General features: G+C 37.2%; 1 protein-coding gene and 1 long non-coding RNA gene across 9 annotated transcripts in view; one reads left to right on the top strand and one right to left on the bottom strand.

Moving 5' to 3' along the window:
* Window positions 1-26,574, top strand: part of RPS6KC1 (ribosomal protein S6 kinase C1) — a 186,189-nt gene that overhangs the window by 82,168 nt on the left and 77,447 nt on the right. For 5 of the 7 annotated variants that reach the window (XM_043568412.1, XM_043568408.1, XM_043568410.1 and 2 more), the window contains 2 exons: window positions 9,138-9,253; window positions 16,804-16,896. In XM_043568412.1, the coding sequence (XP_043424347.1) occupies window positions 9,138-9,253; window positions 16,804-16,896 (209 nt within the window). The remainder of the gene's footprint in view (window positions 1-9,137; window positions 9,254-16,803; window positions 16,897-26,574) is intronic. The other 2 variants (XM_043568409.1, XM_043568411.1) reach the window with 1 other exon arrangement.
* Window positions 1,896-6,072, bottom strand: LOC122476109. 2 transcript variants are annotated; one of them, XR_006295393.1, is made up of 3 exons: window positions 5,974-6,072; window positions 3,457-3,589; window positions 1,896-2,009 (listed from the first exon to the last, which is right to left on the bottom strand). It is a non-coding gene; the product is annotated as an uncharacterized LOC122476109 (long non-coding RNA). The 2 variants fall into 2 exon arrangements; XR_006295392.1 differs by lacking the exon at window positions 5,974-6,072 and adding an exon at window positions 4,600-4,700.

Here is a 26,574-nt window from a genome sequence, read left to right as displayed (position 1 = left end):
ATTAAAGGGTTGTGCTTCTTCCTTCATTTTAGATTTTATTGGTTCTGGAAACAGAACTTTATAGAATAGAAACCTTGGGCCTTAAGGAATGGCTGTCTGAGGATGATGATTGGTATGCAATGTTAGTACATAGTAGTAGTAGTAGTAGTAGTAATAGTAGTAGTAGTAGTAGTAGTAGTAGTAATAATAATAATAATGAACATGACCTTCCCTTTAGTAGAACCAAAGCGTATGGATACAAAACAATATACTTTGGGCAGGATTTGGTTCTTCATTTGTTGGCCTCATGTCAGATACATGTGTCTGGTGGGTCTAGATGGAATGGATATTATACATTAAAAGCAATAGCAAACCTTCTAAACTTCTCATATACAGGAAGCTTAGTATCCTACAAGCTGATGGCCATAAAGTGCTATAATTCCCATAGGTTTACAACTGCAGGAAGAAAGTCTGGGTGAATCATTTTCTGTCATATGTTTCTTGAATTGTTGGGTATTTTGGTATCAACTTTCCTGTTGAGAGTTTTATGTTTTTTTTCAACGTGTATTTATTTTTGAGAGTTTTATGTTTTAATGACAAAACTGTTTACTGGAAATTATAGCTTGGAAAAGAGAACCACTCTCCTGCCTCGGCAAAAAGCTAGGTAAAACATTGATATAGGGTAAAGTAGCTGTGGAGTTTTATATTCAGATTGTATGAACGGTAAACAGAGCATCTAAAATAACCACTTGCACATTGCAACAAACACATCATCATTTGCTTAAAAAAGAGTTATAATTACAGTTGACGAAGCATGGACACCATAAAAAATGCATTAGTTTGGCTTGACACATTAATTACCTGTTTTTGCAGATGTTTTTATGTATTGTTGTGTGAACAGTTTACAAAATAATTACAGGAAAGTCGTATGGAAAATAAACTAAGTGGGTGGTTTCTCGTCTAAATATTTTCATTCATGTGAATCTGTGTGAGGCACAGCTGCTCTATTGCAAAAGCAGAGAGAGAGATGAGGATTCTCGAAGGGTTTTTTATTAGATGGTCTCGGTCATCAGTATTCTCACATTTTTATATCTTTAGCAACACAGTTTAAAAACATTAAAATGAGAGGGTTGATTTTAATTCCTGTGATTACTGGAAAAGGCCTAATTCTGGTCAGAAGAAATATAGATATCTACGAGTATTTTACGTTTTATAATTAAAAACAATGTTTTTAAAGTTTATTTATTTTGAGAGAGAGAGAAAGAGAGCGTGCGCAAGCAAGGGAGGGTCAGAGAGAGAGGGAAAGAGAGAATCTCAAGTAGGCTCCCTACTGTCAGCACAGGGCCCGGTGGAGGGCTCTAACCCATGAACTGTGAGATCGTGACCTGAGCCGAAATCAAGAGTCAGAGGCTTAACTGACTGAGCCACCCAGGCACCCCAGATATCTATGAATCTGAAGAAAACTAAAAAATCCTAAGTGGAAAAACTATTGGCATTTATTCATTTATTTCATTTATTTCAGTGTTAGCAGTTAGGCACTTTGAGAAACAGTCGATCATTATTTCATGATTACTTGAGTTACATAGTTTTATTGAACTTACAGCTTAGTTAATCATAATAGTTAAATATTGAGTCTTATGTAAATTACCCAGAAGTTCAGTTTATCTGTTCTCTTATAGGAAGTTTTGAAAATGTAAATCTGCTTTTTCTCGTGAGCTTACCGTTTTGTCATTAGTGGTCTCAAAGTGTTTTTCATTTGAAAAATAACCAGGTCGTTATGCAGGCATTTGTACTTTTATAAACTGTTAAGAAACAGATTTTCCCAAATTGTAATTGTCAGACAATAAAAAGTTCATAGACTTCATTCTGTTTTACATAGTGGTTTAAAATTATGTAGAGTATCTGTGCTTGTGTTTCTCTCAATGATGCTGTCATGACAATTTTTCATAAAATTAAAGTAGATTGTCCTTTTAGTACAGTCATGCCACTTCTACGCCATGTTCCTCCATATTCCTTTTGTATGATTTCACCTGCATAGATGAAGACAATAATTATAGATGACATTTTCTGAAATACATATACTGTAACTAGTTAAGTTAGAGAAAGGCATTCAGTTATAGAAAGAGGTAATTAGAATATCTCTAGGCATGAAGGCATTGTTATCAGACCAGGTAGTATTGGTGCAAATACTTCATTCATTCATTTGCTTCATTCATTTGCTTTCCCATTCATTTATTTAACAAAATATTATTGAGGGTCTTCTATATGTGATGTTCTGTGATAACATTGAAATGACTGTAAACATTGAGATAACTATGTCTGGAACATCATAGATGCTCAGTAACTAGTAGGCATTTTGCCTTCTGAAGAGGATAGGAGGGACAGGAATATGTATGTTCTTACTTGTTGGGGAGGAGCTTCTTTGTTATCCTGAAATGGGCTTCAAATGTGATACACTGTGGGAGTGTCACTTGGCACAGTCTGAATTGTTTAAATGTGGAGATAAATATCTTCATGTTAAATAAATCTGGAAATGGAATGGAGTCTGTCTAATTCTGATATACACTAGTAGTTTAATTTTTTAAGGTGGGGATGCATTTAAGGAGTCTGTGAAACTTCTAGGATTCAGAAGAATTAATTGCTTATAATCAGCAATTCTGCTGATTGCTTTACATCATCTTAAAGGAAAATATGTGATCCAACGTCATGATATCAAGAAAACAGTTTGTTGGAGTCCTCCATGGATTTACCACTTCTTAAGATGTCTCACTTAGAGCCGGTGGAAGAAATGAGCAAAAGCCTTTGTGGGGCTTGGGGGACTTTCATATTTACTAGTATAGTAGATAAACAATTCTTAGTCTATGTGGAGTTTCATATCCATATTTCCCCTTATTTTTATTCCATCTCAGAAGGCAAAATTTTTGCTCCTAAGTTTTAATTCTTCATTCCTTTTCCTTCAGGGTATCTCAAGCTCTTTTTAAACTTTTTATCTTAATCTTTTAGAAGCCATGGATAACAGCATAAGAGACACTTAGGGATTGACTATCTGTCTGTCTGTCTGTCTATCTGTCTATCTAGACAAGAGTATATGGTCATAAAGAGACTGGCCAGGTGATGTTATTTTGAGGGGATTGACTAGTTTTTTGGGCACTCCCCTTTAAAATGCAAAACAAAAAATGGATTAGGGAACAGGAAGGAAATAGTTGAATGTAGAAGACTGTCTCTGTAGGCATTTAACACTCTATGATCTAATGATGTGTTAGTTTTCATTCAGTATTAACTGATAGAAAAACTACTAAGCGACACTGAAAGGAGTCTTAATTGAGGCAATGCCTGGACATGAATATTATTATGACTTTTGCTTTTACTATTCTTTGGTGACTCTTTGGACTTTTGGGGTCACATAACACTTGGTTTTGAAAAGACATTAATATGGAGTTGGTTGAATGCAAATGGGAAGCAGATTCCGTGACTGACCCGGTTTTGTTATATGTGGAAAGGCTGATGGCCCCAGTTGTGGTAGACACGTAGAACCATAAATTACTGTTTTTCTCAAGGTTGCCTTTTGTTGTCAGCACACTTAGCATAAGTCAGAAATGGTAGGCTATACCTGAGAAGAACAAAAAAACCCATTAACTATAATAAATCAGCACTAAAAAAAAAAAAAAAGCAACTATAACCACCAAGGCCATCGTATTCTTTTTGCTACTAAAGTTGTTACATTAAAAAAAAAAGAAAAAAGTAAAAGAAAAAAAAAGGGAAGCACCAATAAACAAAAACTCATTCCCTTAAAGCCAGGATGATTTGAATGTTCTTTCTAATGTAATAAATCTGAGTAAAAATCAGGCATGTTTGACCAAGAATATAGTGGCGTAGGAGTTACTGGAGTGTGTTTGTTGGAGTAGAGAAACAGAGATAAGAATATAAGATGTGCCTAAAGTAGGGTCTTTTGCGAGGATTAAAGTCTGTGTGTGTGGCAAAAATCAAGTATAGTTCAAATAGTCTTAAATTTTTTTTTTTCAACGTTTATTTATTTTGGGGACAGAGAGAGACAGAGCATGAACGGGGGAAGGGCAGAGAGAGAGGGAGACACAGAATCGGAAACAGCCTCCAGGCTCTGAGCCATCAGCCCAGAGCCCGATGCGGGGCTCGAACTCACGGACCGCAAGATCGTGACCTGGCTGAAGTCGGACGCTTAACCAACTGCGCCACCCAGGTGCCCCTCAAATAGTCTTAAAAATCCCTTAAGATTTTCCGTGAAATACAGATGTAGGCATACTGTCTTCCAAATAGTCTAACATGGCCAGTTTTTCCTTCAGCATTGATTTTCTTTTGTTGAACCAGTGAGGCATTAGCTATATTCTTTTTGGTGACTAAGGGTAGAATAACAGACTTGGAAGAACTACTTTTTATTCTGGTTTGTGAAGCTGATTTTCACTAGTGCTGTGAATAATAATGTCTTTTTATTTTATTTTATTATTATTATTATTATTATTTTTTTATGGGTAAAGGAGAAAAGACCTGTGTTTTCCAAAGAAATCCTTGGGTAACAAGGATGTTTTGAGAGGCCGCTTTTTCTCAGAAAGGCCCATTCTCTTGCACACTGTGTGAAATGTATACCTCTTTGTAGCTCTAATTTTCGTGTGTCCTTGTCTGTCATTTCCAGTCTCTTTCTGTCTGATTCTCCTCTGCTGTGTTGTCTGATAGGCTCCTGTCTCAACTCCTCATGCTTATTTTCTCGTCCTCTTTGTTCCCATACTCACTGGTACTTGTCCCGTGCTCTGTATTTTTCTTGTTCTACTCAGTAACAGTAGCACAATCCACTTCAAATTCAGTCACCTGAAGTGTGGTATCATAAGACCTGGTTTCAGTTTTAGTCTCTCATATTAACTTTTTAACTCAGAAAGACATTCTACATCCCTGAGCCTTAATTTCTTAGCCGTGTCAGGAAGGTAACCTATCTCTTGTAAATAGAATTTGATGTAATGAAAGGAATGCCAAGTAGTGATGGCTTCTTGAATAAATTAGAATTTTGTGATTCCGTTATGTATAGACTGTGCCTTCTATAAAACTTAGTAGCAAGTCAGAGTTGGTGCTCTGAGAAATGCAGGCCAGGCAGTCCAGCGTTTCTAAAAATTTCAAGAACAACTTTGGACTTTCTCCTCATTTCTATTCAGCTACACCCGATTCTTTCACAGATCAGACTCTATAATCACCCTATCCCCATCCTCTCTCCTGATCAGAAATTGGTAAGGTGAAGAAGGCCAGGTTGACACAGTATACGTAACACATGTTTTTGGCACAGTGGGACTTTTTGACATAAAGGGTAGTAAATAAGGGGAGTAGGTTTTCTCTTTTCGATGCCAGAGCCCAGTGGAAATTCTTACTGTATCTGAAATTCATAGAAATGTAGAGAAACTTATTGAAGGTACTGGTTTATCCTTAAGTAGAATGTAAAATATGTATCCATTTTTAAAAGCATTGGCTGGGTGGCTCAATCAGTTAAGTGTCTGTCTCCCTCTTGATTTCAGCTCAGGTCATGATCTCGGCTCAGGTCATGATCTCAGAGTCGTGAGATGGAGTCCTGCATCATTGGGCTCTGTGCTGAGTGTGGAGCCTGCTTAAGATTCTCTCTCTCCCTCGCTCTCTGCTCCTCCTCTACGCGCACGCATGCACTGTTTCTCTTAAAAAAAAAAAAAAAAAGAAGAAATGCATTTAGTAAGTGTCTACCTGGATATAATACTGAAGAGGTAATAGCTGCATGACCTATAATGGGATTAAAAGTTGAATTTCAGATAACTTGGTTTTCCTGGAAAAATAATCCTTATGGGCTGTGTTTGTGTCTTAACAGGAAGATTAAGAAATTAGGGTTAGGGTTTACTTAAAATTTTTAATCAGTTAAAATCTGTTTCAAGTCATACTTATCAATACATTGATCGGTTAAAATTATTCCAAAATCTATAGATTAATCTTTTCTTCCTCGTACTCACAAACCTCAGTAAGTGTCCAGCAGTAAAAATGCGCAAGAGGTGATTTTCATCCTTGGCTGCCGCTGTTGAGCAGCAGTGCTTGTGACCTAGTTTTAAGGGGCTGGTAAGGAAGGAGGCATAGTATGTATATTTAAGGTTACATTTAAAAAGCCTTCCAGTATTCCATCACTCCATTGTTGTTTCCATGGAAGCGGAACCACTATCAGCAGCAGGAGTCCATTTCAACTGCTGGCTTCCGGTTTTGTTTCTCTGTTACTATGGAGACTGCCTAGAAAGCAGCAGAGGCACCAAAAGTTTAAAAAACAATGATTTGATTACAAAATATGGTTTTAACTCCAGCTTGCATTAGGTGCTCCACAGCCTTGGCATTTTTGAATTTCAAATTATTTTGGGAAACAAATTGATTTTTTGGAACGAAAACAAATTTTGAGGTCGTATTAACGCTTGTAAGCACACTGCATTAAATAACTTGCCATAGTTTCCGTTACACCTTAGCCTACGATGAATAAGAAATTTTAAATGAGAGATCTAAATTAGGGCATGAAAAGGTATAACCTGATATGAGAAACACTAATGATAATGGGAGCAGCCGTTAGACTAAGTCCATGAAAGGTAAACTCAAAACTAAAGGATGAGTAATGTGTAGAAATAGTAAATGTTTCTTATTTCTGTGGCGGCACATTTTACCTTCACAACATATTTCAATTGCTTAGGTAGCTTTCACAGATAGATTATATAAAAATAAAAGCTTGCGTTTAGAAATTAAATACATTTTAAGGACAGAGAGGGATCATATTGAAATTTAAAAATTTTAATTTTAATTGAAGTTTGAGGTGTTGGAGAGTTAATAAATGTAGACTGTTCCATAGTTAAAAAGCAATAGAGATTCCCCCCCCCCACCCCTCAGCCCCCAAGACTAGTTACAGTTTTGAAGTATTCATAAAGGAGAGAAGAGATGGAACAGTCATGTAAAAGCTGTGAAAGGAAGGTTTTTAAGCAAAACTGCACCCCCAACTCTGTTGCCGGTTTCCTTTGAGGGCTCTATTCAGTCTGGATTCTTCAGTCTGCATGCGAGAAAATCCACATTTGAACTCTAGTAGGCAAAGAATGGCAGGAATGTAGGTTTGGCTGAAATCTGGGACCCCAGTCGCACCAGGATTCCTTTTTTTGTCTCTCATAACTGCTTCCCTCTGTTAAATTCCTCCTTTCTGATTGGCTCTTAGCGCATTGGCAGAGACTGTGGCTGTTGGCAGTTCCCAGTCCTCTTATTTCCAGCGTCAATAGCAAAGAGGGACTGATTGGCCCAGTTTGTGTTGGGCCAATTCCTCCCTTCTCCACCTGTGGCCAAGAGGGCGGGATTTTGTGATTGGCTCAGCTTGTGACAGAGGGCTCACCCTTGACTATGTAGTAATAAGGGACAGAAGGACTGAGATCTGAAGCACACTAGCAGTTTTCATTCAGACCACCCTGTTAAGTGATGGTAGTGGTGGCTGAAGGTGAAGGGCTACGAAGGCGAGAAGGGAGCATTTCTCAGAAGAAATAGAAGATGCTATTCCAGGCAGAAATAAGGTTTTTCTAGTCGTCATCTTTTGGGGAAGAATGCCTGCTTTACTGTAATTCAGTTCAGTTCACTTCAGCAAAACAGAAACATTATTTTGTAGGACTTGGTTTAGAGAAAAACCAAGATCAAAAACCTTTACAATTTAGTGCTTCCTATATACAGCTGTCTTTGTTGTAGTATCTTTTATGTATATTGTCTCCTTTAATCTCTGCAGTCATTTGAAGTATATGTTTCCATTTTAGAGAATGAGGAAGAGGGTCAGAGAGTTGAAGTATGATGTATCATCGGTCACATGACTAGGGAGGCAGAGCCAGAATTTAGATAACCAGGGTTTCTAGAATGTAATCAAGGGTGCTTTCCACTGTCTGATACTTGCTTTTTGGTTAACTTCATTCAGAAGATGCATGGGGTGAATTATAAAAAAAAGTACTGTGTATGAAGTGCTTAGATAAAAATGAGTCGTGAAAATATAGAATATTATCTATGAGAGGAGCCTTAGAGATTGTATACTACAGTGGTTTTTCAAATGTTTCAACTTTCAGTCATGGAATCGTTTCTTCAAATGAAATGTATCACAGGTATATAAGATGGGTAAGAGCATAGGATTGTCCTGCTCTGGAGAAGAGAGAGCCCAGAAATTCATGGGCTGGGCCACCTGTGTTTTGAAGTCTTGAGTATTCTGGAGGCCATTTTGAATACGCTTTGTTTAGAGAAACTGAGAGCCAGACAGGGTAAATGACTTGTTCATTTTCATATAATTGTATATTACAGGGATTTCAATTCCATTCTTCCTTTTTTTCTTTTTTTAAAGTCTTTATTTTAATTCCAGCTAATTAACATACACATTTCAGTTACATTCTTACTTTCAGTTGTAACGTGGGTGACAATTTGTTGTGAATGAAAAAACATGAAGCTTACAAAAATCAGAGTGAATTCAGAGTTACCCTAAATGATTTTATTCTCCAGTTTCTTGCTACTTGGGCAGCATATCATATCCATGTCATGACTCTTATTAAACATCTGTTGCATTTAGTTCCAGTTTGTTGGGTTGGGCAATTGCATGGTACCTGGACTAGGCTAGTCTTCTGTATGCAGAGCTTTTAATACTACATTTCTTATATATCAACTCCTCCTATAGAAGGTATCAGGTTCTCTCCATATATTTTAATACGAAAATTTCAGAATTTGGATAAATCAAATTTATAGTGGTAATATTGAGACCTTGCTGATACTAATAACTTTGATGTCTGTTCCAACTTTGACTCTCTCTTCTTTTTAGTTAGAAATGAGAACAAGTAGCTGGGGAGCCCGGGTGGCTCAGTTGGTTAAGCGTCCAACTTCAGCTCAGGTCATGATCTCACGGTTTGTGGGTTCGAGCCCCACGTCCAGCTCTGTGCTGACAGCTCAGAGCCTGGAGCCTGCTTCGGATTCTGTGTCTCCCCCTCTCTCTGCCCCTCCCCCACTCACACTCTTTCTCTATCAAAAATAAATAACCAATAAAAAAAAAAGGTGAACAAGTGGTGAACTGGGTCAAAGAAAGTTAATTTTCAGGTTGGATAAAGGAAAGCTTATTTTTCGCGTGCCCTGTCCTTGTTTTCTCCTTTTAGGAGAGTCAAGCCCTACCCGTCGAGAAGCTGTGAAGAGAAGAACAGCAGAATATCTAATGCGAGCAGAGAGTCTCTCTAGCCTTTATGGAAAACCTCAACTTGATGATGTCTCTCAGGTAGGTCTTATGTTTCATTTTGTGTTTTCTTTAGCTCTTTTTGCTGACTTGTCTCTTGGCTTTATTTATAATTAGAATGCTTGAGAATTTTGGTCTTTGGAATTTTATCAATAATATGTTAACAAGTTATTGGTGGGAGGAAAAGCATTAAAGCGGATCACCAAAAGTGCAATAACATGGGACTTGCTTTCTCCTCTTTCTCAGCCCTTTGTTCCTTCCTCTACCCCTAAAACTCCATGTGTAAAATGACAGTAATTTGTACTGAATTTTATTTGAAATTTGTAGGGTTAAATAATGGTTTTTGTGTGATTCCTGTACAGTCTTATTGATTCACGCTAAAACTTATTATGAAAGCATAAGTCTTACAGGTAGCTGCTATAGGTGACCTAGAATTATAAAGGCATAATCCTAACAGGGATATTTATGTTATTTGGGACCATCCTTAGTCTTGTCTAGAAAGCGGGTGAATGCTTAAAACATTGGAAACGTTGTAGTTTATTATTATTGTTTTTATGTCATTTGGACTTGGCAAATATATAACTTTTCTGGCTTTTTTCTTTATATTAACTAAGGTTTTTTCTGGATACAATTTAAAAATCATATCTTCTAGAGATGGAAGAAAGTGCTTATTTTCTAAATTGACCTAAGATGCAGGTGGGCTTGTTCATATCCCAACTCTGTCCCTTGAAACCAATGGAGGATTGGGCAAGACACTGAACTCTCCAGCTCTTACCTTCAGTTTCTACATCTGAATAATGAGGACAGTAGTTACTCCTTTCTGGGTTATTGTCAGGTTTAAATGAGTTAAAAAAAAATCACTCATATATACAAGCACATACGTGCACACACATGCGCGCGTGCGCGCGCGCGCACACACACACACACACACACACACACACACACACACAAATCCTGCAATTCAAGTGATTACCTCATAAAAAGACCAGCCTATAAACCAAGCTTATTAGAGTAGCTTAATAAGTTTTAGCCCTATTTTTCATCTTCCTTAATATACTGCTTTGTATGTTTTTTTCGTATTTTTTAATGCTTATGTACTTTTTGACAGTTCTAACATGTGTCAGTTTTCTAGTTTAAAAATAGCCCAGTACTTCATCTTGATTCATTGGACCATTAAACTTTTTGTTGCTGATTTTCTGAGTCCTTTTCATTCTGCATATGGTCTTTTAAAAAATGCAGTTATCAAAACTGTACTTATTAATGCGAATTTTCAGTGTGAAGTGTTTGATCATTACTTTTAGAACAAAAAAATTATATTCCAGCTTGGAAGTAATATACTTTTGTTACTTGTTTTTATATAATGAATATGTTTTAAATAAGATATCTGCTGTTTCATTTTCAGATTGTTAATTATTCTGTGTTTGCCAATCTTTCCCTATTTTCTATCATTATTGTTTTAACTGTATTATTATTTTTAACTCCTTATTATTTTATCTTTTTAAAATGCAGTATTTATCTAAAGATTACTTTGAATTCAATTCTTGTTTTCTGTGGGGTTGGCAACCCTCCCTATGTGCAATCCTGATGTGTACATTGTCACTTCCATATAAAAGTATTAAATAGGATGGGCCTCTATGAACTTACTTGTTTTACTAATTCATCTTGTATGTAAATATTCTAAAAGTTTTAGAAAATTACTAGTATTCGATTCTTTTCCATTAATGTTAACCTTGAATATTCTACCTATACTTACTCCTTTGAACTCCCTACTTATGCAGCCCCTATTACAGTTTCCCATAATCACTTCTGTGAACAATAATTTTTTTTAATGTTTATTTATTTTTGAGAGAGAGAGAGAGAGAGAGAGAGAGAGAGAGAGCGCTAGCAGGGGAGTGACAGAGAGAGAATCCCAAGAAGACTCCGTGCTGTCAGCACAGAGCCCAACGTGGGACTCTTAACTCACAAGCTGCGAGATCATAACCTGAGCCAAAATCAAGAGTCAGGTGCTTAACTGACTGAGCCATCCAGGTGCCCCTGTGAACAATAATTTATTAGGCAAATAAATAAGTGTAGCTTTTGACTTGGAGAAAGGAACCATGAAGTATATCAGTCAGAAATTCCTTTCAAGCATAGCTTCTAATGAAAATAAAACGAAGGAAATCTAATAAGAACTGGTTGTATTAGATTATATATTAATTCACTAAGCATCTGTTAAGACTCTGTGTGTATACAGTATCAAACTAGATATAGTTTGGAGTTATATAAAAGATGACAGTTTCTGCTTTTGCAAACCTGTGTACCCAAAATACGTACCTCATTGAGGAAATGCTAGAATGATAAGAGCCATGTAGAATAATGGGAACTTGTATCAGAAAGGGTAAAAAGGACTAACTAGTGAATCAAATTTGATATGCCAGGACTTTTTTCAATTCTTAGGCAAGGGGGCTACAGGACAGTTTTTCTAGCTAGAACAAGATGTTTCTCTTTTATGGTTAGTATATGCTTTTTATTTCACTTCTGTATTTTATGCTCTCAAACCTGGCCCTTATTTACGTCAGGGACAAGCTCGATTATTTTCTTATCTATTATTTAACTTAAACGTCTTCTGGAGTTTCTTGATTAGTGTGGTGAATTCATTATTTTCTTCTTTAACCATCTCTGGGCCTCAGTTTCAACCAACGCATTCAGAGGATTGGTATAAATTATTTTTGAGGCCCATTAGCTCTTAAATTCTGTGCAAAAGCAGATATAATTTCCATCTTGAATGCATGTGCCAACACTTCTTTCTAGTCTGGTTGATTAGGAAAATAAAGGGATCCTTTCTGGTTTAAAATATTTTTTGTTGATTCTTGTGTTCCCCTTTGGTGAAGTCCAGGTCATGGCTCACTCCACCATGAGTTTTCTGTGGTGATTTCAGCCTTTGCTTTATTGAATTTATTTATGAGACTCTTTTGTGGTAAAAATAAAAGTTCTAAATTTCCCAGTCATACATGGTAATATCCTTTTTGAAAAAGGGCAGAAAGGAGCCCTCTTTGACTCTTGGTTTTCTTCATTATTTCCTTATTAATAGGCTCTAAGAAAACTTAAGGGGCAGGTTTCAGAAAAAAAGGAAATGAATTTTGTTTAAAGTAAAAGTCTTGACTGACAGAGACAGAGTCCTTTATCTTTTCCTTTTTTTTTTTAATTGGAGAGGACTTTGAATGATTTAAGAATTAATATATTTTTAAATTTTTTATTTTTTTTTGAGAGAGAGTGCAAGCTGGGGAGGGCCAGAGAGAGGGGGACATAGGATCCGAAGCGGGCTCTGCGCTGACAGCAGTGGGCCTGTTGTGGTGCTTGAACTCACGAACTGCGAGATCGTGACCTGAGCTGAAGTCGGATGCTCAACTGACTGAGCCATCCAGGTGCCCCAAGAATTAATATTCAGAGGGAATTTTCCTGGAAAAGACTTGTAAAATCATTTTTGCTCTTTTTAGCTCTAGGAATAATAACTCAAGATCATGGAAATTTAGAAAAAGGTAGTAAATGGTCTAAATTTAGGACATAAAATACTGTGTAGTTTGTAAAGTATGAATACATATTTTGCCATACAGTTAAACAAGGTGTAAATGAAAATTAATATGTAGAATGTATGCCTTTCCTGAATATTTGTAGAGTTTTGAGTATAATTACTGTGATACTGAAAATATTTTTTCTGTTGTGCATTTTGTTGACTGGTATTATTGGTATTTCTCACTTCTTCCTTAGGAAATATTTTAAAATGAGTATCGTGTCACCCTTAGTGAGACATAGACAAAGCAGAGATGGCAGGGCCATTCCACATCAGTAATAGTACTACAGTGAAGACACATCCTTGAAATGTGATGGAAGAGAGTCTAGGACATGGGGTTTGAGGGTTAATAAGTTGCCAGTGAAATTCTTGGCAAAGCCAAAAATTTACGGGTGAAACCAAGTTAAGAAACTAGTGTAGCTAGCCATCAGGTTTTAGAGTGTGCGTTCTCGATATGTTTTTTGTAAAGTGCTTTCCTTTTACCCTTATCTTCCCCCACTCCAAAATGGTGGCTTATTCTTCTTAGGTTAAGGACAGGTAGCTAACCGTATTCTGGAGTGGTTGCTGGACCAGTAGCATCAGCATCACCTGTTAGCTTGTTGGAAATGCAGAATGGTAGCCTCTCTCAGACTGACCGAATCAGAATCTCCATTTTAACAAGGTCCTCAGGTGATGCATAGACACGTTGAAGTTTAAGTACTGCACTAACAGCTCGGTAAGAACAGAGGTAGATGTCATCAAGAAAAGGGAATAATACCAAGTGAAGAAGACTGTGGGCAGGGTAAACGACAACTTTAAAGAAACCAACCAAAGTAAGGGTGAGCGTCACTTAGCCATTTAGAGAATGTAGAACAGAAATAGTAAATAGATTTTACTAGTGTGTTAACTCCAATCCCCTGGTCATGGCTGCCAAGAACACTGTCTTGTGAGACAGAGTGTGAGATTAACAGAGATATCTGCCGTGGGCTTGAACGGTTGAGTGATATGTATTTGCCATCTTTGGTTTTGAAGATTGTTGGGTCATCGTACATTCTTCTATCATAGGATCCATCATGTACTCTCTCCCCCCCCACTTCTTGCTTCTCTAGGCATGTTCTGCTACAGTAGTTAATATACGTAAGTGAAAATTTGACCTTTCTCATTAAGGAAATCAGCCATGTTTCCTAGAAATACACTATATTCTCCCATCCCTCATTCCCTTAGCATTGGCTGGAGTTTCCCCAAACAATGTTATAATATTTAATAAGTAAGATGTAATCCCTTCTTATCTATCATCTAGTTTTGTCATCTTAGACAAATTGCTTAACCTTGCCGCTTCTCAGTTTTCTCATCTGAAAAAAAAAAAAAAGAGAGAGAACATTGGACTTGATCTCTGTCTCTTTCTGTTCTTAAAATTCTGTGGATTTATGTTTCCTTTTGCCATCTGAAAAAAGGAATAGATCTATAGGGATTCTACCCAATTTAAGCGCTGCGTATAAGGAATACAGGATTTCTTATTGATGATTTTATTTCATGATCTTTCTTTGTTCATTTCTCTGATCTTAAACTTTTATAGATGGTTAAAGTGGAAAGAGACCTTTAATGATCACTTTGCCTTTGGTCTTTCCCCATTACAATTTCACCATTCCCATCTTTGCAGAAGTAACCTTACTAAATCACTGTTTTCATTAGGTTGTTTCTCATACAAAAACTTGTTTTCTAGACTCTGGAGAATATGGTCCAGACCTGGCATTCAAGGCCTGTGAAAACTGACAGACCCTAAGTGCATAATTTTATTTTCCTTTGTTCTACAATCTGAACATTTTTCCCCCACCAGACCAGTTTCCTTCCAATCCTGTATATAATATCCTTTCCTAACCTAATTTCAACATAGCATTTAAAATAATTTTTAGTTCCACTTCTTTCTGAGACCACAGTTTATCATATACTAGTGACTTATCTGTATAGTCTTGTATTTTTAAAAAAATGTTTTATTATTATTTAATTTTTTCATATATTTGGCTTATCTCTTCAAATAAGTAATAAACTTCTTATAGCTAAGAGATCATGCCTTTCGATGGTTTATATTCTTTCAGTTATCATGCACATAGTGGACACATGGTAATTATTCACTGAAAGGTGCAGTTTATAAAGATTTTGTAGGGGCGCCTGGGTGGCGTAGTCGGTTAAGCATCCGACTTCAGCCAGGTCACGATCTCGCGGTCCGGGAGTTCGAGCCCCGCGTCAGGCTCTGGGCTGATGGCTCGGAGCCTGGAGCCTGTTTCCGATTCTGTGTCTCCCTCTCTCTCTGGCCCTCCCCCGTTCATGCTCTGTCTCTCTCTGTCCCAAAAATAAATGTTGAAAAAAAAAAAATTAAAAAAAAAAAAAGAAAAAAAAAAAAAAAAAGATTTTGTAGTTTTCTATCTTTGCTCTTGATTACCACAGTGAACCAAAATCTTTCTTTGGAAAAACTGAAAGATCCAATGACATCAGTGAGTAAGAAGGTATAAGGTATAAATAAATAGGAGGCATGGATGTTAGATGCATTTGGCTATATTTTCAAAGATGAATGTAATGGATAAATTATCATCTAAAGTATTATTTCCCCCTATAACTTTTCCTTAACAGTTCTCTTACCAGAAATCACAAGCAGTTCTTACTCTTCCTTAATAATAGAATAGGGAGAGATTAATTTTAATTATCAGAATGTGTCGTGGAGTAGAAAGACTACAAGCAGTACAGTAGGAAGTTGGGGACCATCACCTCTTCAGGCACACCGAAGTTAGTATTTGCTTGCTAAACCTAAAAACAAACAAATATTTGAAAGCAATTAGAATTGTTGCTTTAGAAAAAAAAGTTGCTGCTTTTAGAAAATTTCACAAGTGATAGTTTTTCCGGTTGTAAATGACACCTGATTTATCTGTGTAACCTCCTTCCCTTGTTTTCCTCCTCTCTTCCTCCTTCCTCTCTTTTCTGCTTTTCCTGTCTCCTGGCTAACACACAAGACACTGAGAGTATAAAGATGAATAAGGTATATTTCCTGTTCTCAGGGAGCTTCCTGTCTAGTGATATTGGTCTGTACAAGGACTTGAAGTATCAAAAATGGTATTTCAGTAACTATTAATCATGACATTTGATTAACCAGGAGAGTTGTCTTCCATTCACGGGGAGAACAATGTTCCTGCATATTCTGATAGACTTCAGACAACAAGAAATGTCTTACTTTACTGATTGACATGGAAAAACTAAGACCAATGGATAGGGAGTAAGGTTTATTCTTTTACTATGTGTGGTACTGAAATAATCCCTTCCTGTTTTCACTGATCTTTTTTGTAGCCAACAGTCCTAGTTTTCCACATCACACATGTTCAGATATTAAAACAAATTTTTTTCTCCTGTAAGTCATTTCTTTTCTACGCTTGAACAACCTTAGTTGTAACGATTATTGATTGTATGATGGAGTTTCTTAATTTTTTCACCATTGTTGACAGTTCTGGTTCAACTTGAATCTGCCAATCGCCTTAAAATACATAAGTATATATTTATAAAGTAACATTAAAGGACTGTAGTTTCATGATGAGAAAGAATGACTTGTTGTGTTCCCTCTCTCCCCAGGTTTATCGATTATAACATTGTTTTTTAGTACCCCCCTTGTAAATTACTCTTGAGCCATCTGGGGTAAATATAAGGCTGTGATTGGTGGTTGTCTTAGTTACCCATTTGTTACAAAGTTTCCTTACAGCTGTATAGTTTTGAATTGAATTACTGCTCTAGAAACTATATCAGCTCATTATTTTTTCTTTTTAAAATTTTGTTTTCGATGTTATCATGATTTATTTACTTGCAACTTTTTTCTTGCTTTTTCTTTTTGATTTTCTTTCTTTTTGATTTTATTATTTTTTTTTATTTTACATTACAGACAAACAGAAACTTCCTCCTTTCATCTTTCCATTCTCTGATTTATGATAAATTTAGTTTCCTTTGGCCTGGCATTTGCTTCAGCAGGCAGTCTTCCTTCAAGTACCTCCCTGATTGATGTGTAATCTTTGATATCTTCCATTAGCCTCCAGGATCACTAAGTTCAAGGCCCCCTTGGAACCTAAGGAGCCCTGCCGAGGAGCTGAAGGCCTTCAGAGTCCTTGGGGTGATTGACAAGGTAATTCTTCAGTGTCTCTTCAAGAGTTCAGTCATAAATCGACTGCATGCTGACATTATGTCTTTGAAGCTTTGGATCTTAAGGATATGAAACAAAAGGAGAAAATGACTCAAATGCATCTGCACTTTAAAATAACAAAAGCAGAAAAGAAAAAGCTTTTATCTAAGCAATTCATGTAAGGTCATGCAAAATATATTTGAGCTAAGGGAGAAGGTGCATATTTGTTGGCATTCGGTTGAGTAAGGGCTTTTGGTTTTATAAACCTGCTAGAGCAGAGTAAAGATACACTTTTTGTTAGTTACAAAAACTTGTTAGTCAGTAGATTTCAGCCTTAACTGGTATAGTCAATCTAATGATCAAAAAGAAAAAAATGGCACCCTCCTAAGACCTACCGTTTACTGAGTACTTACAATGTGTTGGCCGTACACAGGCGTTTCATATAAAACAACTTGCTCAATCCTTCTCACAACCCTGCTTTTTGCATCATGTTGGGAAAGTGATGTGTAGAACAGGGTAAGTAACTTGCCCAGAAATCAGATGGCTAACTTAGGGTAGTACTGGAATTCAAACCTAGAGATCTGTGACTCCAAAAACAGTGTTTTTTTCCAGCACATGCCTCCCACCCCCCTACCCCCCCCCCCCATCTCCTTTACTTTTGTATTTGGAATAAAAATACAGAGATAACAAAGATATCTGCTATTGAGTTTTTCCACATTTGGTGACATCTCAGATATGCCAAAAATTCACAGTACTGGCAGAGACTTTACAAGTGTAATTTAAAAACCACACACTGGGCGCCTGGGTGGGTCAGTTGGTTGAACATCTGACTTGGCTCAGGTCATGATCTGGCGATTCATTGGGTTCGGGCCCTGCATTGGGCTCTGTGCTGATAGCTCAGAGCCTGGAGCGTGCTTCAGATTCTGTGTCTCCCTCTCTCTCTGCCTCTTGCCTGCTCACACTCTGTCTCTCTCTCTCTCTCTCTCAAAAAAAAAAAAAAAAAAAAAAAAAAAATAGAACAATAAAAAAATAAATAAAAAGTAAAACTCACACACAATAAACCATATTTTAAGTATATTTGATCAACCATCACCTTACCTTTCAGAGTAAAAGAAAATATTTTATTTAATATTAAGATATAAATTAATTTAGGCCTTTTTTTCTATTAACCATCTTTTATGAAGCACATCAGTGGTCATTTGTAACTTAATGTTCGTTGAGTACTTCTTGTGTGCTAAAGTATGCATGTGATTCGTTGCTAAAACTGAACAATATGCAGTGTATCTCAGGTAATTTAGATGGAGCTAATGGTTTGAGCTATTCCAAAGGGAACATTGGGTTCAATATTACCTGAACCTCTCAGTCTTATTATAAGCATTGTTTTTCTCAAATAAATTCATATAACTGAATTATGACTTAAAGAGTTCTAAGCAGTAGGTCTTTTTAGCTTGAAATATTTCTTTAACCGTGTCTCCCTAGCTTTTCCAGTTTGGAGAATGATCTGTTTGAGAGTAAAAAGAGGCAAAATAAGAACTGAATAGTTCGTAGGTTCTTGGATTTCGGTGCAAGCAAATATACTTTTTTGATGTGCAATGTCTGTCCCCTCCCTTTGATCTGCTTGTTTTGATAAAATATGACCTTTCATTGCTATGCTCTAATCATGAGTGAGTCACCTCGAAATCCTGCTAATAGCTATGAGTCTCATAGGTTTATCTAAACAAGCACCTTCAGCAGAGGAGGAATTCCAGAATTCTGTGCTGATGCATAATTTGCTACTGTCTTTATTCTGTTAGCCCGGAGAGTATGTTTGGTGTTGAGAAGGTGACATTTAACTTTTCAAAGTAGAGATAACTAAATATGTATTTGGGAATTAATAAGCTTTGTAAATAATCTTTTAAAATTTATAAGTCTTCATAAAAACATGAATAGATTTTTAAAAATTTGAATTTTTAAAAAATGTTTATTTTTGAGAGAGAGAGAGAGAGCGAGAGAGGGGCAGAGAGAGAGGGAGATAGATGATCTGAAGCATGCTTTGCCCCCAGAGTGCAGAGCCCTATGCAGGACTCGAACTCACGAACTGTGAGTTCATGACCTGAGCCAAAACCAAGAGTTGGATGCTTAACCAACTGAGCCACCCAGACACCCCAGAAAGTTTGAATTTTTTTGAAGATAAGCTCTTTTCCATTTGGCTTTTAGAAACTGGAAGATTGGAAGAACAGTGTTGAATAAATTGAAATGGCTAGAAAATACACAGGATACATTAATCTAGCCTGTACAGACTACAGTTTGTCTGATTCTATTTCATTACAGTATTTGTTCTTTATGAGTTAGTTTGAGTGTTGTTGTCTATTAACTTAGGAAAGTAAAATTTCCCTTGAGAATAGGATTTTATAGACTTTTATATAGGAAGTAAATAAAGCAAATTTGTTCATCCGTATCTAGACCATAAGCTCCATTAGAACAAGATCTTGTCTGTCTTGCTCTTTATGTTCTCAGTGCCTAGAATCATGCTTGGCACCTAATGGGTGTTTACTAAATATTTGTTGAAGGAATAAATTGAACCTTAAATAATTTTAAATACATCATATATAGAGTGACACCTACTGGTATAATGTGAGACTGCTCTCTAGTTCCATTGCCCCATAGGTGTATCTTGGTCTGGTATTCAAAGGGAAATAAATGATTTTCTGTTCTTTAATTGGGCTTACAAAATCCATCATTAATATATATGTACAACAAGGAATTTAAGCATTAGGGATCTTGCAATATAAATAAGCTTGTGAACATTGAAGAGCAAGAATAATCAGGCTAGTAAAGACCCTCAAAATCATACAAAGAATAGCTATAAAAATGAGGTATGGTTAACCTGATAAAAACACATGTGTTCTTCCTTTCTTTGGAGGGCTATCCAGGATAGCATAATTAAATACTGTTTGTTCAAATCTTAAGGGTGAAAGGAAGTATTAATTATGCCAGATCAAGAGGTGCAAACTAAGATCACCTTAGGCAAACCAGGATGTCTGGTTTTCCTGGAAAGAAGGTAGTCAAGGATAAGACTTGTTAATATCCCCATGGGATACAACCAGAACTAAATGAGTACAAGTTTTCAAAGTTTAGCTAATGCTTAAAGATGCCTTTTAAGAATTAGGATTGACCAAAGGCTGACTGGATTTCATCAGACTTATTTGTTTCTTGTCATTAGAGAGATTCAAGCAAAGGCCGAAGAGTCATTGGTGGGGATGTTGTAGAAGGAATTCAAGCACTGGAGGGAGTTTTACATTAGATAAAGATTTCTTTTAGCCCTCAGATTCACTTACACATAGTCTTCATGTAGTAATACCAAGGGAAAGTAGAAGTTAGTAGAAAACTAATACTTGGATGAAACGGATGGATTGCTGGTGTTTTCACATAAATTTGTGCACGTGTGGGTGCAAACTTTTGTGTTTCTATGGATGAGGTATGTAGGTATAAGAATTGCTTATGTATAGCTAATTTGCAGTTGAGTTAGAAGTCTGGATTGGTCATTTAGTACTAGAATGCCCAAGTGTAGGGAAAGTTTCTGAGAAAGTTCACTATTGTGTAACTTAACAGTTAAAAGGATAAAGGAGGGGCACCTCGGTGGCTCAGTCAGTTAAGCTTCTAACCTCCGCTCAGGTCATGATCTTGTGGTTTGTGAGTTTGAGCCGCATATTGGGCTCTTCACTGTCAGCACAGAGCTGGCTTTGGATTCTCTGTCTCCCTCTCTCTTTGCCCCTCCCCCACTCACACTGTATCTCTCTCCCCCAAATAAATAAAAAGGATAAAGGATTCTGTAGTCTAGTAAACAGTAAAGTACTAGGGGCAGTTTCCTGGTTTTGATACTGTGCTATAGCTATATAAGATATCATCATTGGGAGAAGCTGAGTGAAGGGTACATGGGACTCTACTATTTTTGTAACTTCCTGTGGGTTTAAAAAAGAGTTAAATAAAAGGGGGGTTGCTGCAAGGAAGATGCTGACTTAACCATCTGAGTAATAATACCAAGATGTGAACCCTTCATGTCTAGTTAACTCTACTGGGTTGTGTGTAGCCAGACTCATCCTGCATGTGGGTGTGTGTGTGGTGTTTTCAAGGTCAACCCGTGAAGATGGTATGGCTGGATTGCTCAAATTCATTGTCACTCCTTGAAAAACAAGTTCAAAAGGATGCTTTAGAAGTCATTGTTATGAGACGCCACATACTTTGTAAACTAATGACTATTTATTACATCAAGTGTTTAGGTATTTTGTAATCAAGGTAGCTCCTGAACTTATCCTAAGCTTGCCAGTCAGAATTCCTAGGTTGACTTGCCATTGGAAAAATATAATTTTAGCGAAAATATTTTTGAGAACATTTGTGGAGATTGTTCAAATTGAGTAGATGTTGAGAGAACCTTAAAAAACAAGTACAAAACAAATACTTTTTTTTTTTTTTAATTTTTTTTTTTTTCAACGTTTATTTATTTTTGGGGCAGAGAGAGACAGAGCATGAACGGGGGAGGGGCAGAGAGAGAGGGAGACACAGAATCGGAAACAGGCTCCAGGCTCCGAGCCATCAGCCCAGAGCCTGACGCGGGGCTCGAACTCACGGACCGCGAGATCGTGACCTGGCTGAAGTCGGACGCTTAACCGACTGCGCCACCCAGGCGCCCCACAAATACTTATTTTTTTAAGTTTCCTAAATAATATTTTCTATGGTGCTATATGGGTCAACTGTCCTTACTGAGAACACAGAAGCATCAATATTTGGGTATTTGCTCATTGAGGGAACATTGGGTTGAGCTGTATTCATAGGACCTTATCCTTTATTTAAATAAACAGTGTGGCAAAAATATTGCCTAAATGATAGTCAGATTACAAGTGTTGCACTTTTGCTTGTAGAAAGATGGAATTGAGATCCTTTTCCCTATTTTTTCTGCTAAGTCTGACTAAACTCTGGATGTTATACAGATAACAAACCAGAAGACCGGACACTGGAGAGTAGAAGGAAGACTGGCTAAGGGCTGTGGGATCCAATGACTATGTGGGTGAATTCCCTGTACTTTCTTTTCCTCACATGTTCCAGACTGGATGTTAGTGAAATGGGCAACTCAGCAAAGTTAGTAGGCACAGACAAAAAAACAAACTTAGCGAAAGCGCGGTCTTTCTGAGCAAAGGACCATGAAATGGGCAGCTTAGTAAGACAGAAAACTTGTAGACAATAACCACTCTACTTCAGCTAACCCCACAGAAAAACTTTGGCACTATCCCACCACGACTAGGAGAGACCATGTGAGGTGCCTAGACTTTCATTCTTGCAAGGCTGCATTGAGGTGCTGCATCCCCCCTGTTGGGTGGTGTCAGAAAGGGCCAAGTGGGGATCTGGAACTTGTATCCCCACTGGGCTGAAATGACACATATCAATTGTGATCACTTGGGAAGCCTGGACTTTTAGCCCTGCCTCGTGGTCAAGAGGCTCCCCTTCCTTTCCCCACTGTGGTAATGTTAGAGGAGGGCTGGTAGAGATTCCGGGTTTGACCACTACCCAGTGATAATGAAGCCACCTCCCACCTGGTGTAAAATGAAGGCTACATGAGGAACAGTAATGAGGTGCCTCTGTTCTTCCCAGGGTGGTATCAGCAGAGGCCTGATCTCCTACCCCTACCTAGCAATACCCAGGAGTCCCACTTTCCTCCCTCAGATATCCGTGAAAGCCAAAAAGGCTTTCCATTGCTACCTGAACTTCCATTGCTACCTGGTAGTAACAGACCGATGATCTCTTTCCGCCATCAGAATCATGTCAGGAAAGGACTTCTAAAATACAAAATTTTACGAGATGCAGAGTCTTATAATATGTCTGAAATATCCAGGCTTCAATAGAAAATCGTGGAGAAAAAATAATCAGCTGATACCAACACTGAGGTGACACAGATGCTAGACTTATCTGACAAAGATTTTAAAACAGCCATCATAAAAATACTTCCGTGAGCAATTACAAGCACATATGAAACAAACAAAAAAGTAGGAAGTCTCAACAAAGAAATGGAAGATGTAAAGAAAAACCAGATGGAAGCTTTAGAACTGAAAAATACAGTTAAGAAAGGTGAAGACAGACCTCAGTGGGCTCAACAGCAGAATGATAAGACAGAGGAAATAGTGAATTTGAAGATGGGTCAATAGAAATTACCCAGGCTGAATAGAAAATAAAATGAGGGAAAAAGTGGGCAGTGACAGGAACCTATGAGACAAAATCAACAGTTCTAACATGTGGCATTAGGGTCGCAGGTGAAGAGGAGAAAGAGGGTGAAGCCAAAAAGTATTTGAAGAAATGATAGCCAGACATAACCCTACAGATTGAAGAAGGTAGATCCTAAAAAAAAGGATAAATCCAAAGAAATCCATGGCAGGGCACCTCATAGACTTCTAAAAACTAGACAAAAAAAAAAAAAAATCGAAGACAGTGTGAGGGAAACATTACCTATAGAGTAAAAACAGTTTGAGTGATAATGGATTTCTCATCAGAAAAAAACATTGAGTCCATAAAAAATGGCACATCGTTTTTTAAGTCCTGAAAGAAAAGAATTGTGTTAACCCAGAAATCCATATCCTGTGAAAATATGCTTCAAAAATGAAGAGGAAATCAAGCCATTCTCAGATGAGTAAACACTAGGAGAATCTGTCACTAGTTAATCTACCCTAAAAGAATAAAGTTAAGTTCTCTAAACACAAAGGAAATATTAAAGGTAGGAATCTTAGAACATTAGGAAGGAAGGAAGGACAATGAAAAGGGTAAAATATGAGTAAATACTTTTTTTTTTCCTGTTGAGTGGTTTTTTTTTTTCCAAATTTTTTTTAATGTTTAATTATTTCTGAGAGAGAGACAGCATGAGTGGGGGAGGGGCAGAGAGAGAGGGAGACACAGAATCTGAAGCAAGCTCCAGGCTCTGAGCTGTCAGCACAGAGCCCGACACGGGGCTCGAACCCACAAACTGTGAGATCATGACCTGGGCCAAAGTCAGGTGCTTAACCGACGGAGCCACCCAGGCGCCTTTCCTATTCAGTGTTCTAAATTATGTTTTATGGTTGACCAAAAATTGTAACACTGTCTTACCTATTTCTAAATGTATGTAGAGGAAATACTTACGACAATTATGTAATAAATGAGAGGATGTAAAGGGACACAAGGAGAGGTAAGTTTTCTACACTTCATTTGAAATGGTAAAATGATGACACCAGGAGACAGTGAAGTTATGTATATATAATAACTAGAGCAAACTCTGAAAAAGCTAATTAAAGAGATACACTTTTAAAAAAAAACACTGTTGATAAACCAAAATGTAATTCTACCAAATGTTAAAGTAACACACAGTAAGGCAGGCAAAAGAAAACAAACAAAAAACAGAGAGAAAAAAACAGAAAACACAAAGTAAACTTTGAGGCAAAGAAAACGATCAGAGTAAGAAAGGAACATTATATAATGATAAGTCAATCCACCAGTAACACACAGCAGGTCTAGATTTGTATACACCAAACATCAATTTGTTGAATATATTGTTGAATGAATACAAAAGAACATATCAAAATCGATGGGGAAAAAATGGATGGGACACAGCCAAAGCATGCTGACAGAAATTTTTATAGCGCTGAATACTTATATTAGAAAAGCAGAAAAGTCCCAAATCAATAAACACTCTAAGCTCCCACTCCAAGACACTAGAAAAAGAGCAACATAAACCTTAAGCAAGTGGAAGGAAATAAAGGTAAAAATAGTGATCATTGAAATTGCAAATAAAAACCATAGACAAAATCAGTGAACCACAAAGGTGGTTCTTTGCAAAGATAAGTAAAATTGATAAGCCTTTAGCAAGACTGACAGAAAAAGAGAAGACACAAATTACTTTGTCAGGAATGAACTAGGATATTCTTACAGGTCCCATGGGTATCACGAGGATAACAAAGGAAAAGTACAAAAACCCCTATACATGTAAATTTGATGATTTAGATGAAATGGACCAATTTATAGAAAAGTGTAGGCTATTATCCAATATGAAATAGATAATTTGAATAGCCCTTTTACTATTAAGGGAATTGAATTTACAACAAAAATACTCCTAAAATGAAATCTTGAGGCCCAAATGGCTTTACTGGAGAATTCTACCCAATTAAATAAAAATTTTATATTTGAGAGAGAGAGAGCGCGCGCATGAGCATGAGCAGGGGAGGGGCAGAGAGAGAAGGAGACACAGAATCTGAAGCAGGCTCCAGGCTCTGAGCTGTCGGCACAGAGCCGGATGCGGGGCTTGAAGCCACAAACCTTGAGATCATGACCTGAGCCAAAGTCAGGTGCTTAACCAACTGAGCCACCCAGGTGCCCCTCTACCAAATTTTTAAAGAATTAAACACCAATTCTGCATACTCTCTTCCAGAAAATAGAAGATGAAATAGTTCCCAGTTCATTTTATGAGGCCAGTATTGCCCTAATAACAAAACCAAAGTGCAAAAAAGAAAAGTACAGGCCAGTAATTCTCATTAATATAGATATAAAAATCCTCACAAAATATTAGCAAATAGAATTCAGCAGTATCTAAAAGGAATTATGTATTTTGACCAAGTAGGGTTGATTCCTGGGATGCAAAGTTAATACAGCATTTGAAAATCAATCCATGTAATCTAACCACAGTAGCAGGATAAAGAAGAAAAATCACACAGTCATATCAACTGATGCAGAAAGCGTTTGAAAAATCCAATACCAGTTCATGGGGGGAGGGGAACCCTCTCTAAAAACTGGGAATAGAGGGGAACTTCCTCATTTGGTAAAGAATAGCTACAGATGGGGCGCCTGGGTGGCGCAGTCGGTTAAGCGTCCGACTTCAGCCAGGTCACGATCTCGCGGTCCGTGAGTTCGAGCCCCGCGTCAGGCTCTGGGCTGATGGCTCAGAGCCTGGAGCCTGTTTCCGATTCTGTGTCTCCCTCTCTCTCTGCCCCTCCCCCGTTCATGCTCTGTCTCTCTCTGTCCCAAAAATAAATAAACGTTGAAAAAAAAATTAAAAAAAAAAAAAAAGAATAGCTACAGAAAACTTAACAGCTAATGGCATACTTCATGGTGAATGGATGCTTTATTCCTTAAAATTGAGAACAAGGCAGACTCTTAGCACTTCTGTTAGACATAGTACCAGAAGTTCTAGACAGTGCTGTTCAGCAAGATAAGGAAATAAAAGGCATACGGATTGGAAAGTAAATACTGTTGTCTGTTTTGAAGATGATATGATGGTCTACATATATAAAACCATGGGATTTAGCAAAAATTCAGAACTGGTGAGTGAAGTCAGCAAGGTTGCAAGATATAAAATGAGCATACAAAAATATGTTATATTTCTGCATACTAATAGTGAACATACAGAAACTGGAATTAAAAAATACAGTACCCTTGGGAATGCAAACTGGTGCAGCCACTCTGGAAAACAGTATGGAGGTTCCTCAAAAAACTAAAAATAGAACTACGCTACGAGCCAGCAATTGCACTACTAGGCATTTATCCAAGGGATACAAGTGTGCGGTTTCAGAGGGACACATGCACCCCCATGTTTATAGCAGCACTATCAACGATAGCCAAAGTATGGAAAGAGCCCAGATTTCCATCGATGGATGAATGGATAAAGAAAATGTGGTGTGTGTATATATATAT

Source organism: Prionailurus bengalensis, chromosome E4, assembly GCF_016509475.1.
Source record: "Prionailurus bengalensis isolate Pbe53 chromosome E4, Fcat_Pben_1.1_paternal_pri, whole genome shotgun sequence".
Lineage (NCBI taxonomy): Eukaryota > Metazoa > Chordata > Mammalia > Carnivora > Felidae > Prionailurus > Prionailurus bengalensis.
The sequence above is the reverse complement of the archived record's forward strand: the minus strand, read 5'-3'. Positions and strand labels throughout refer to the sequence as shown.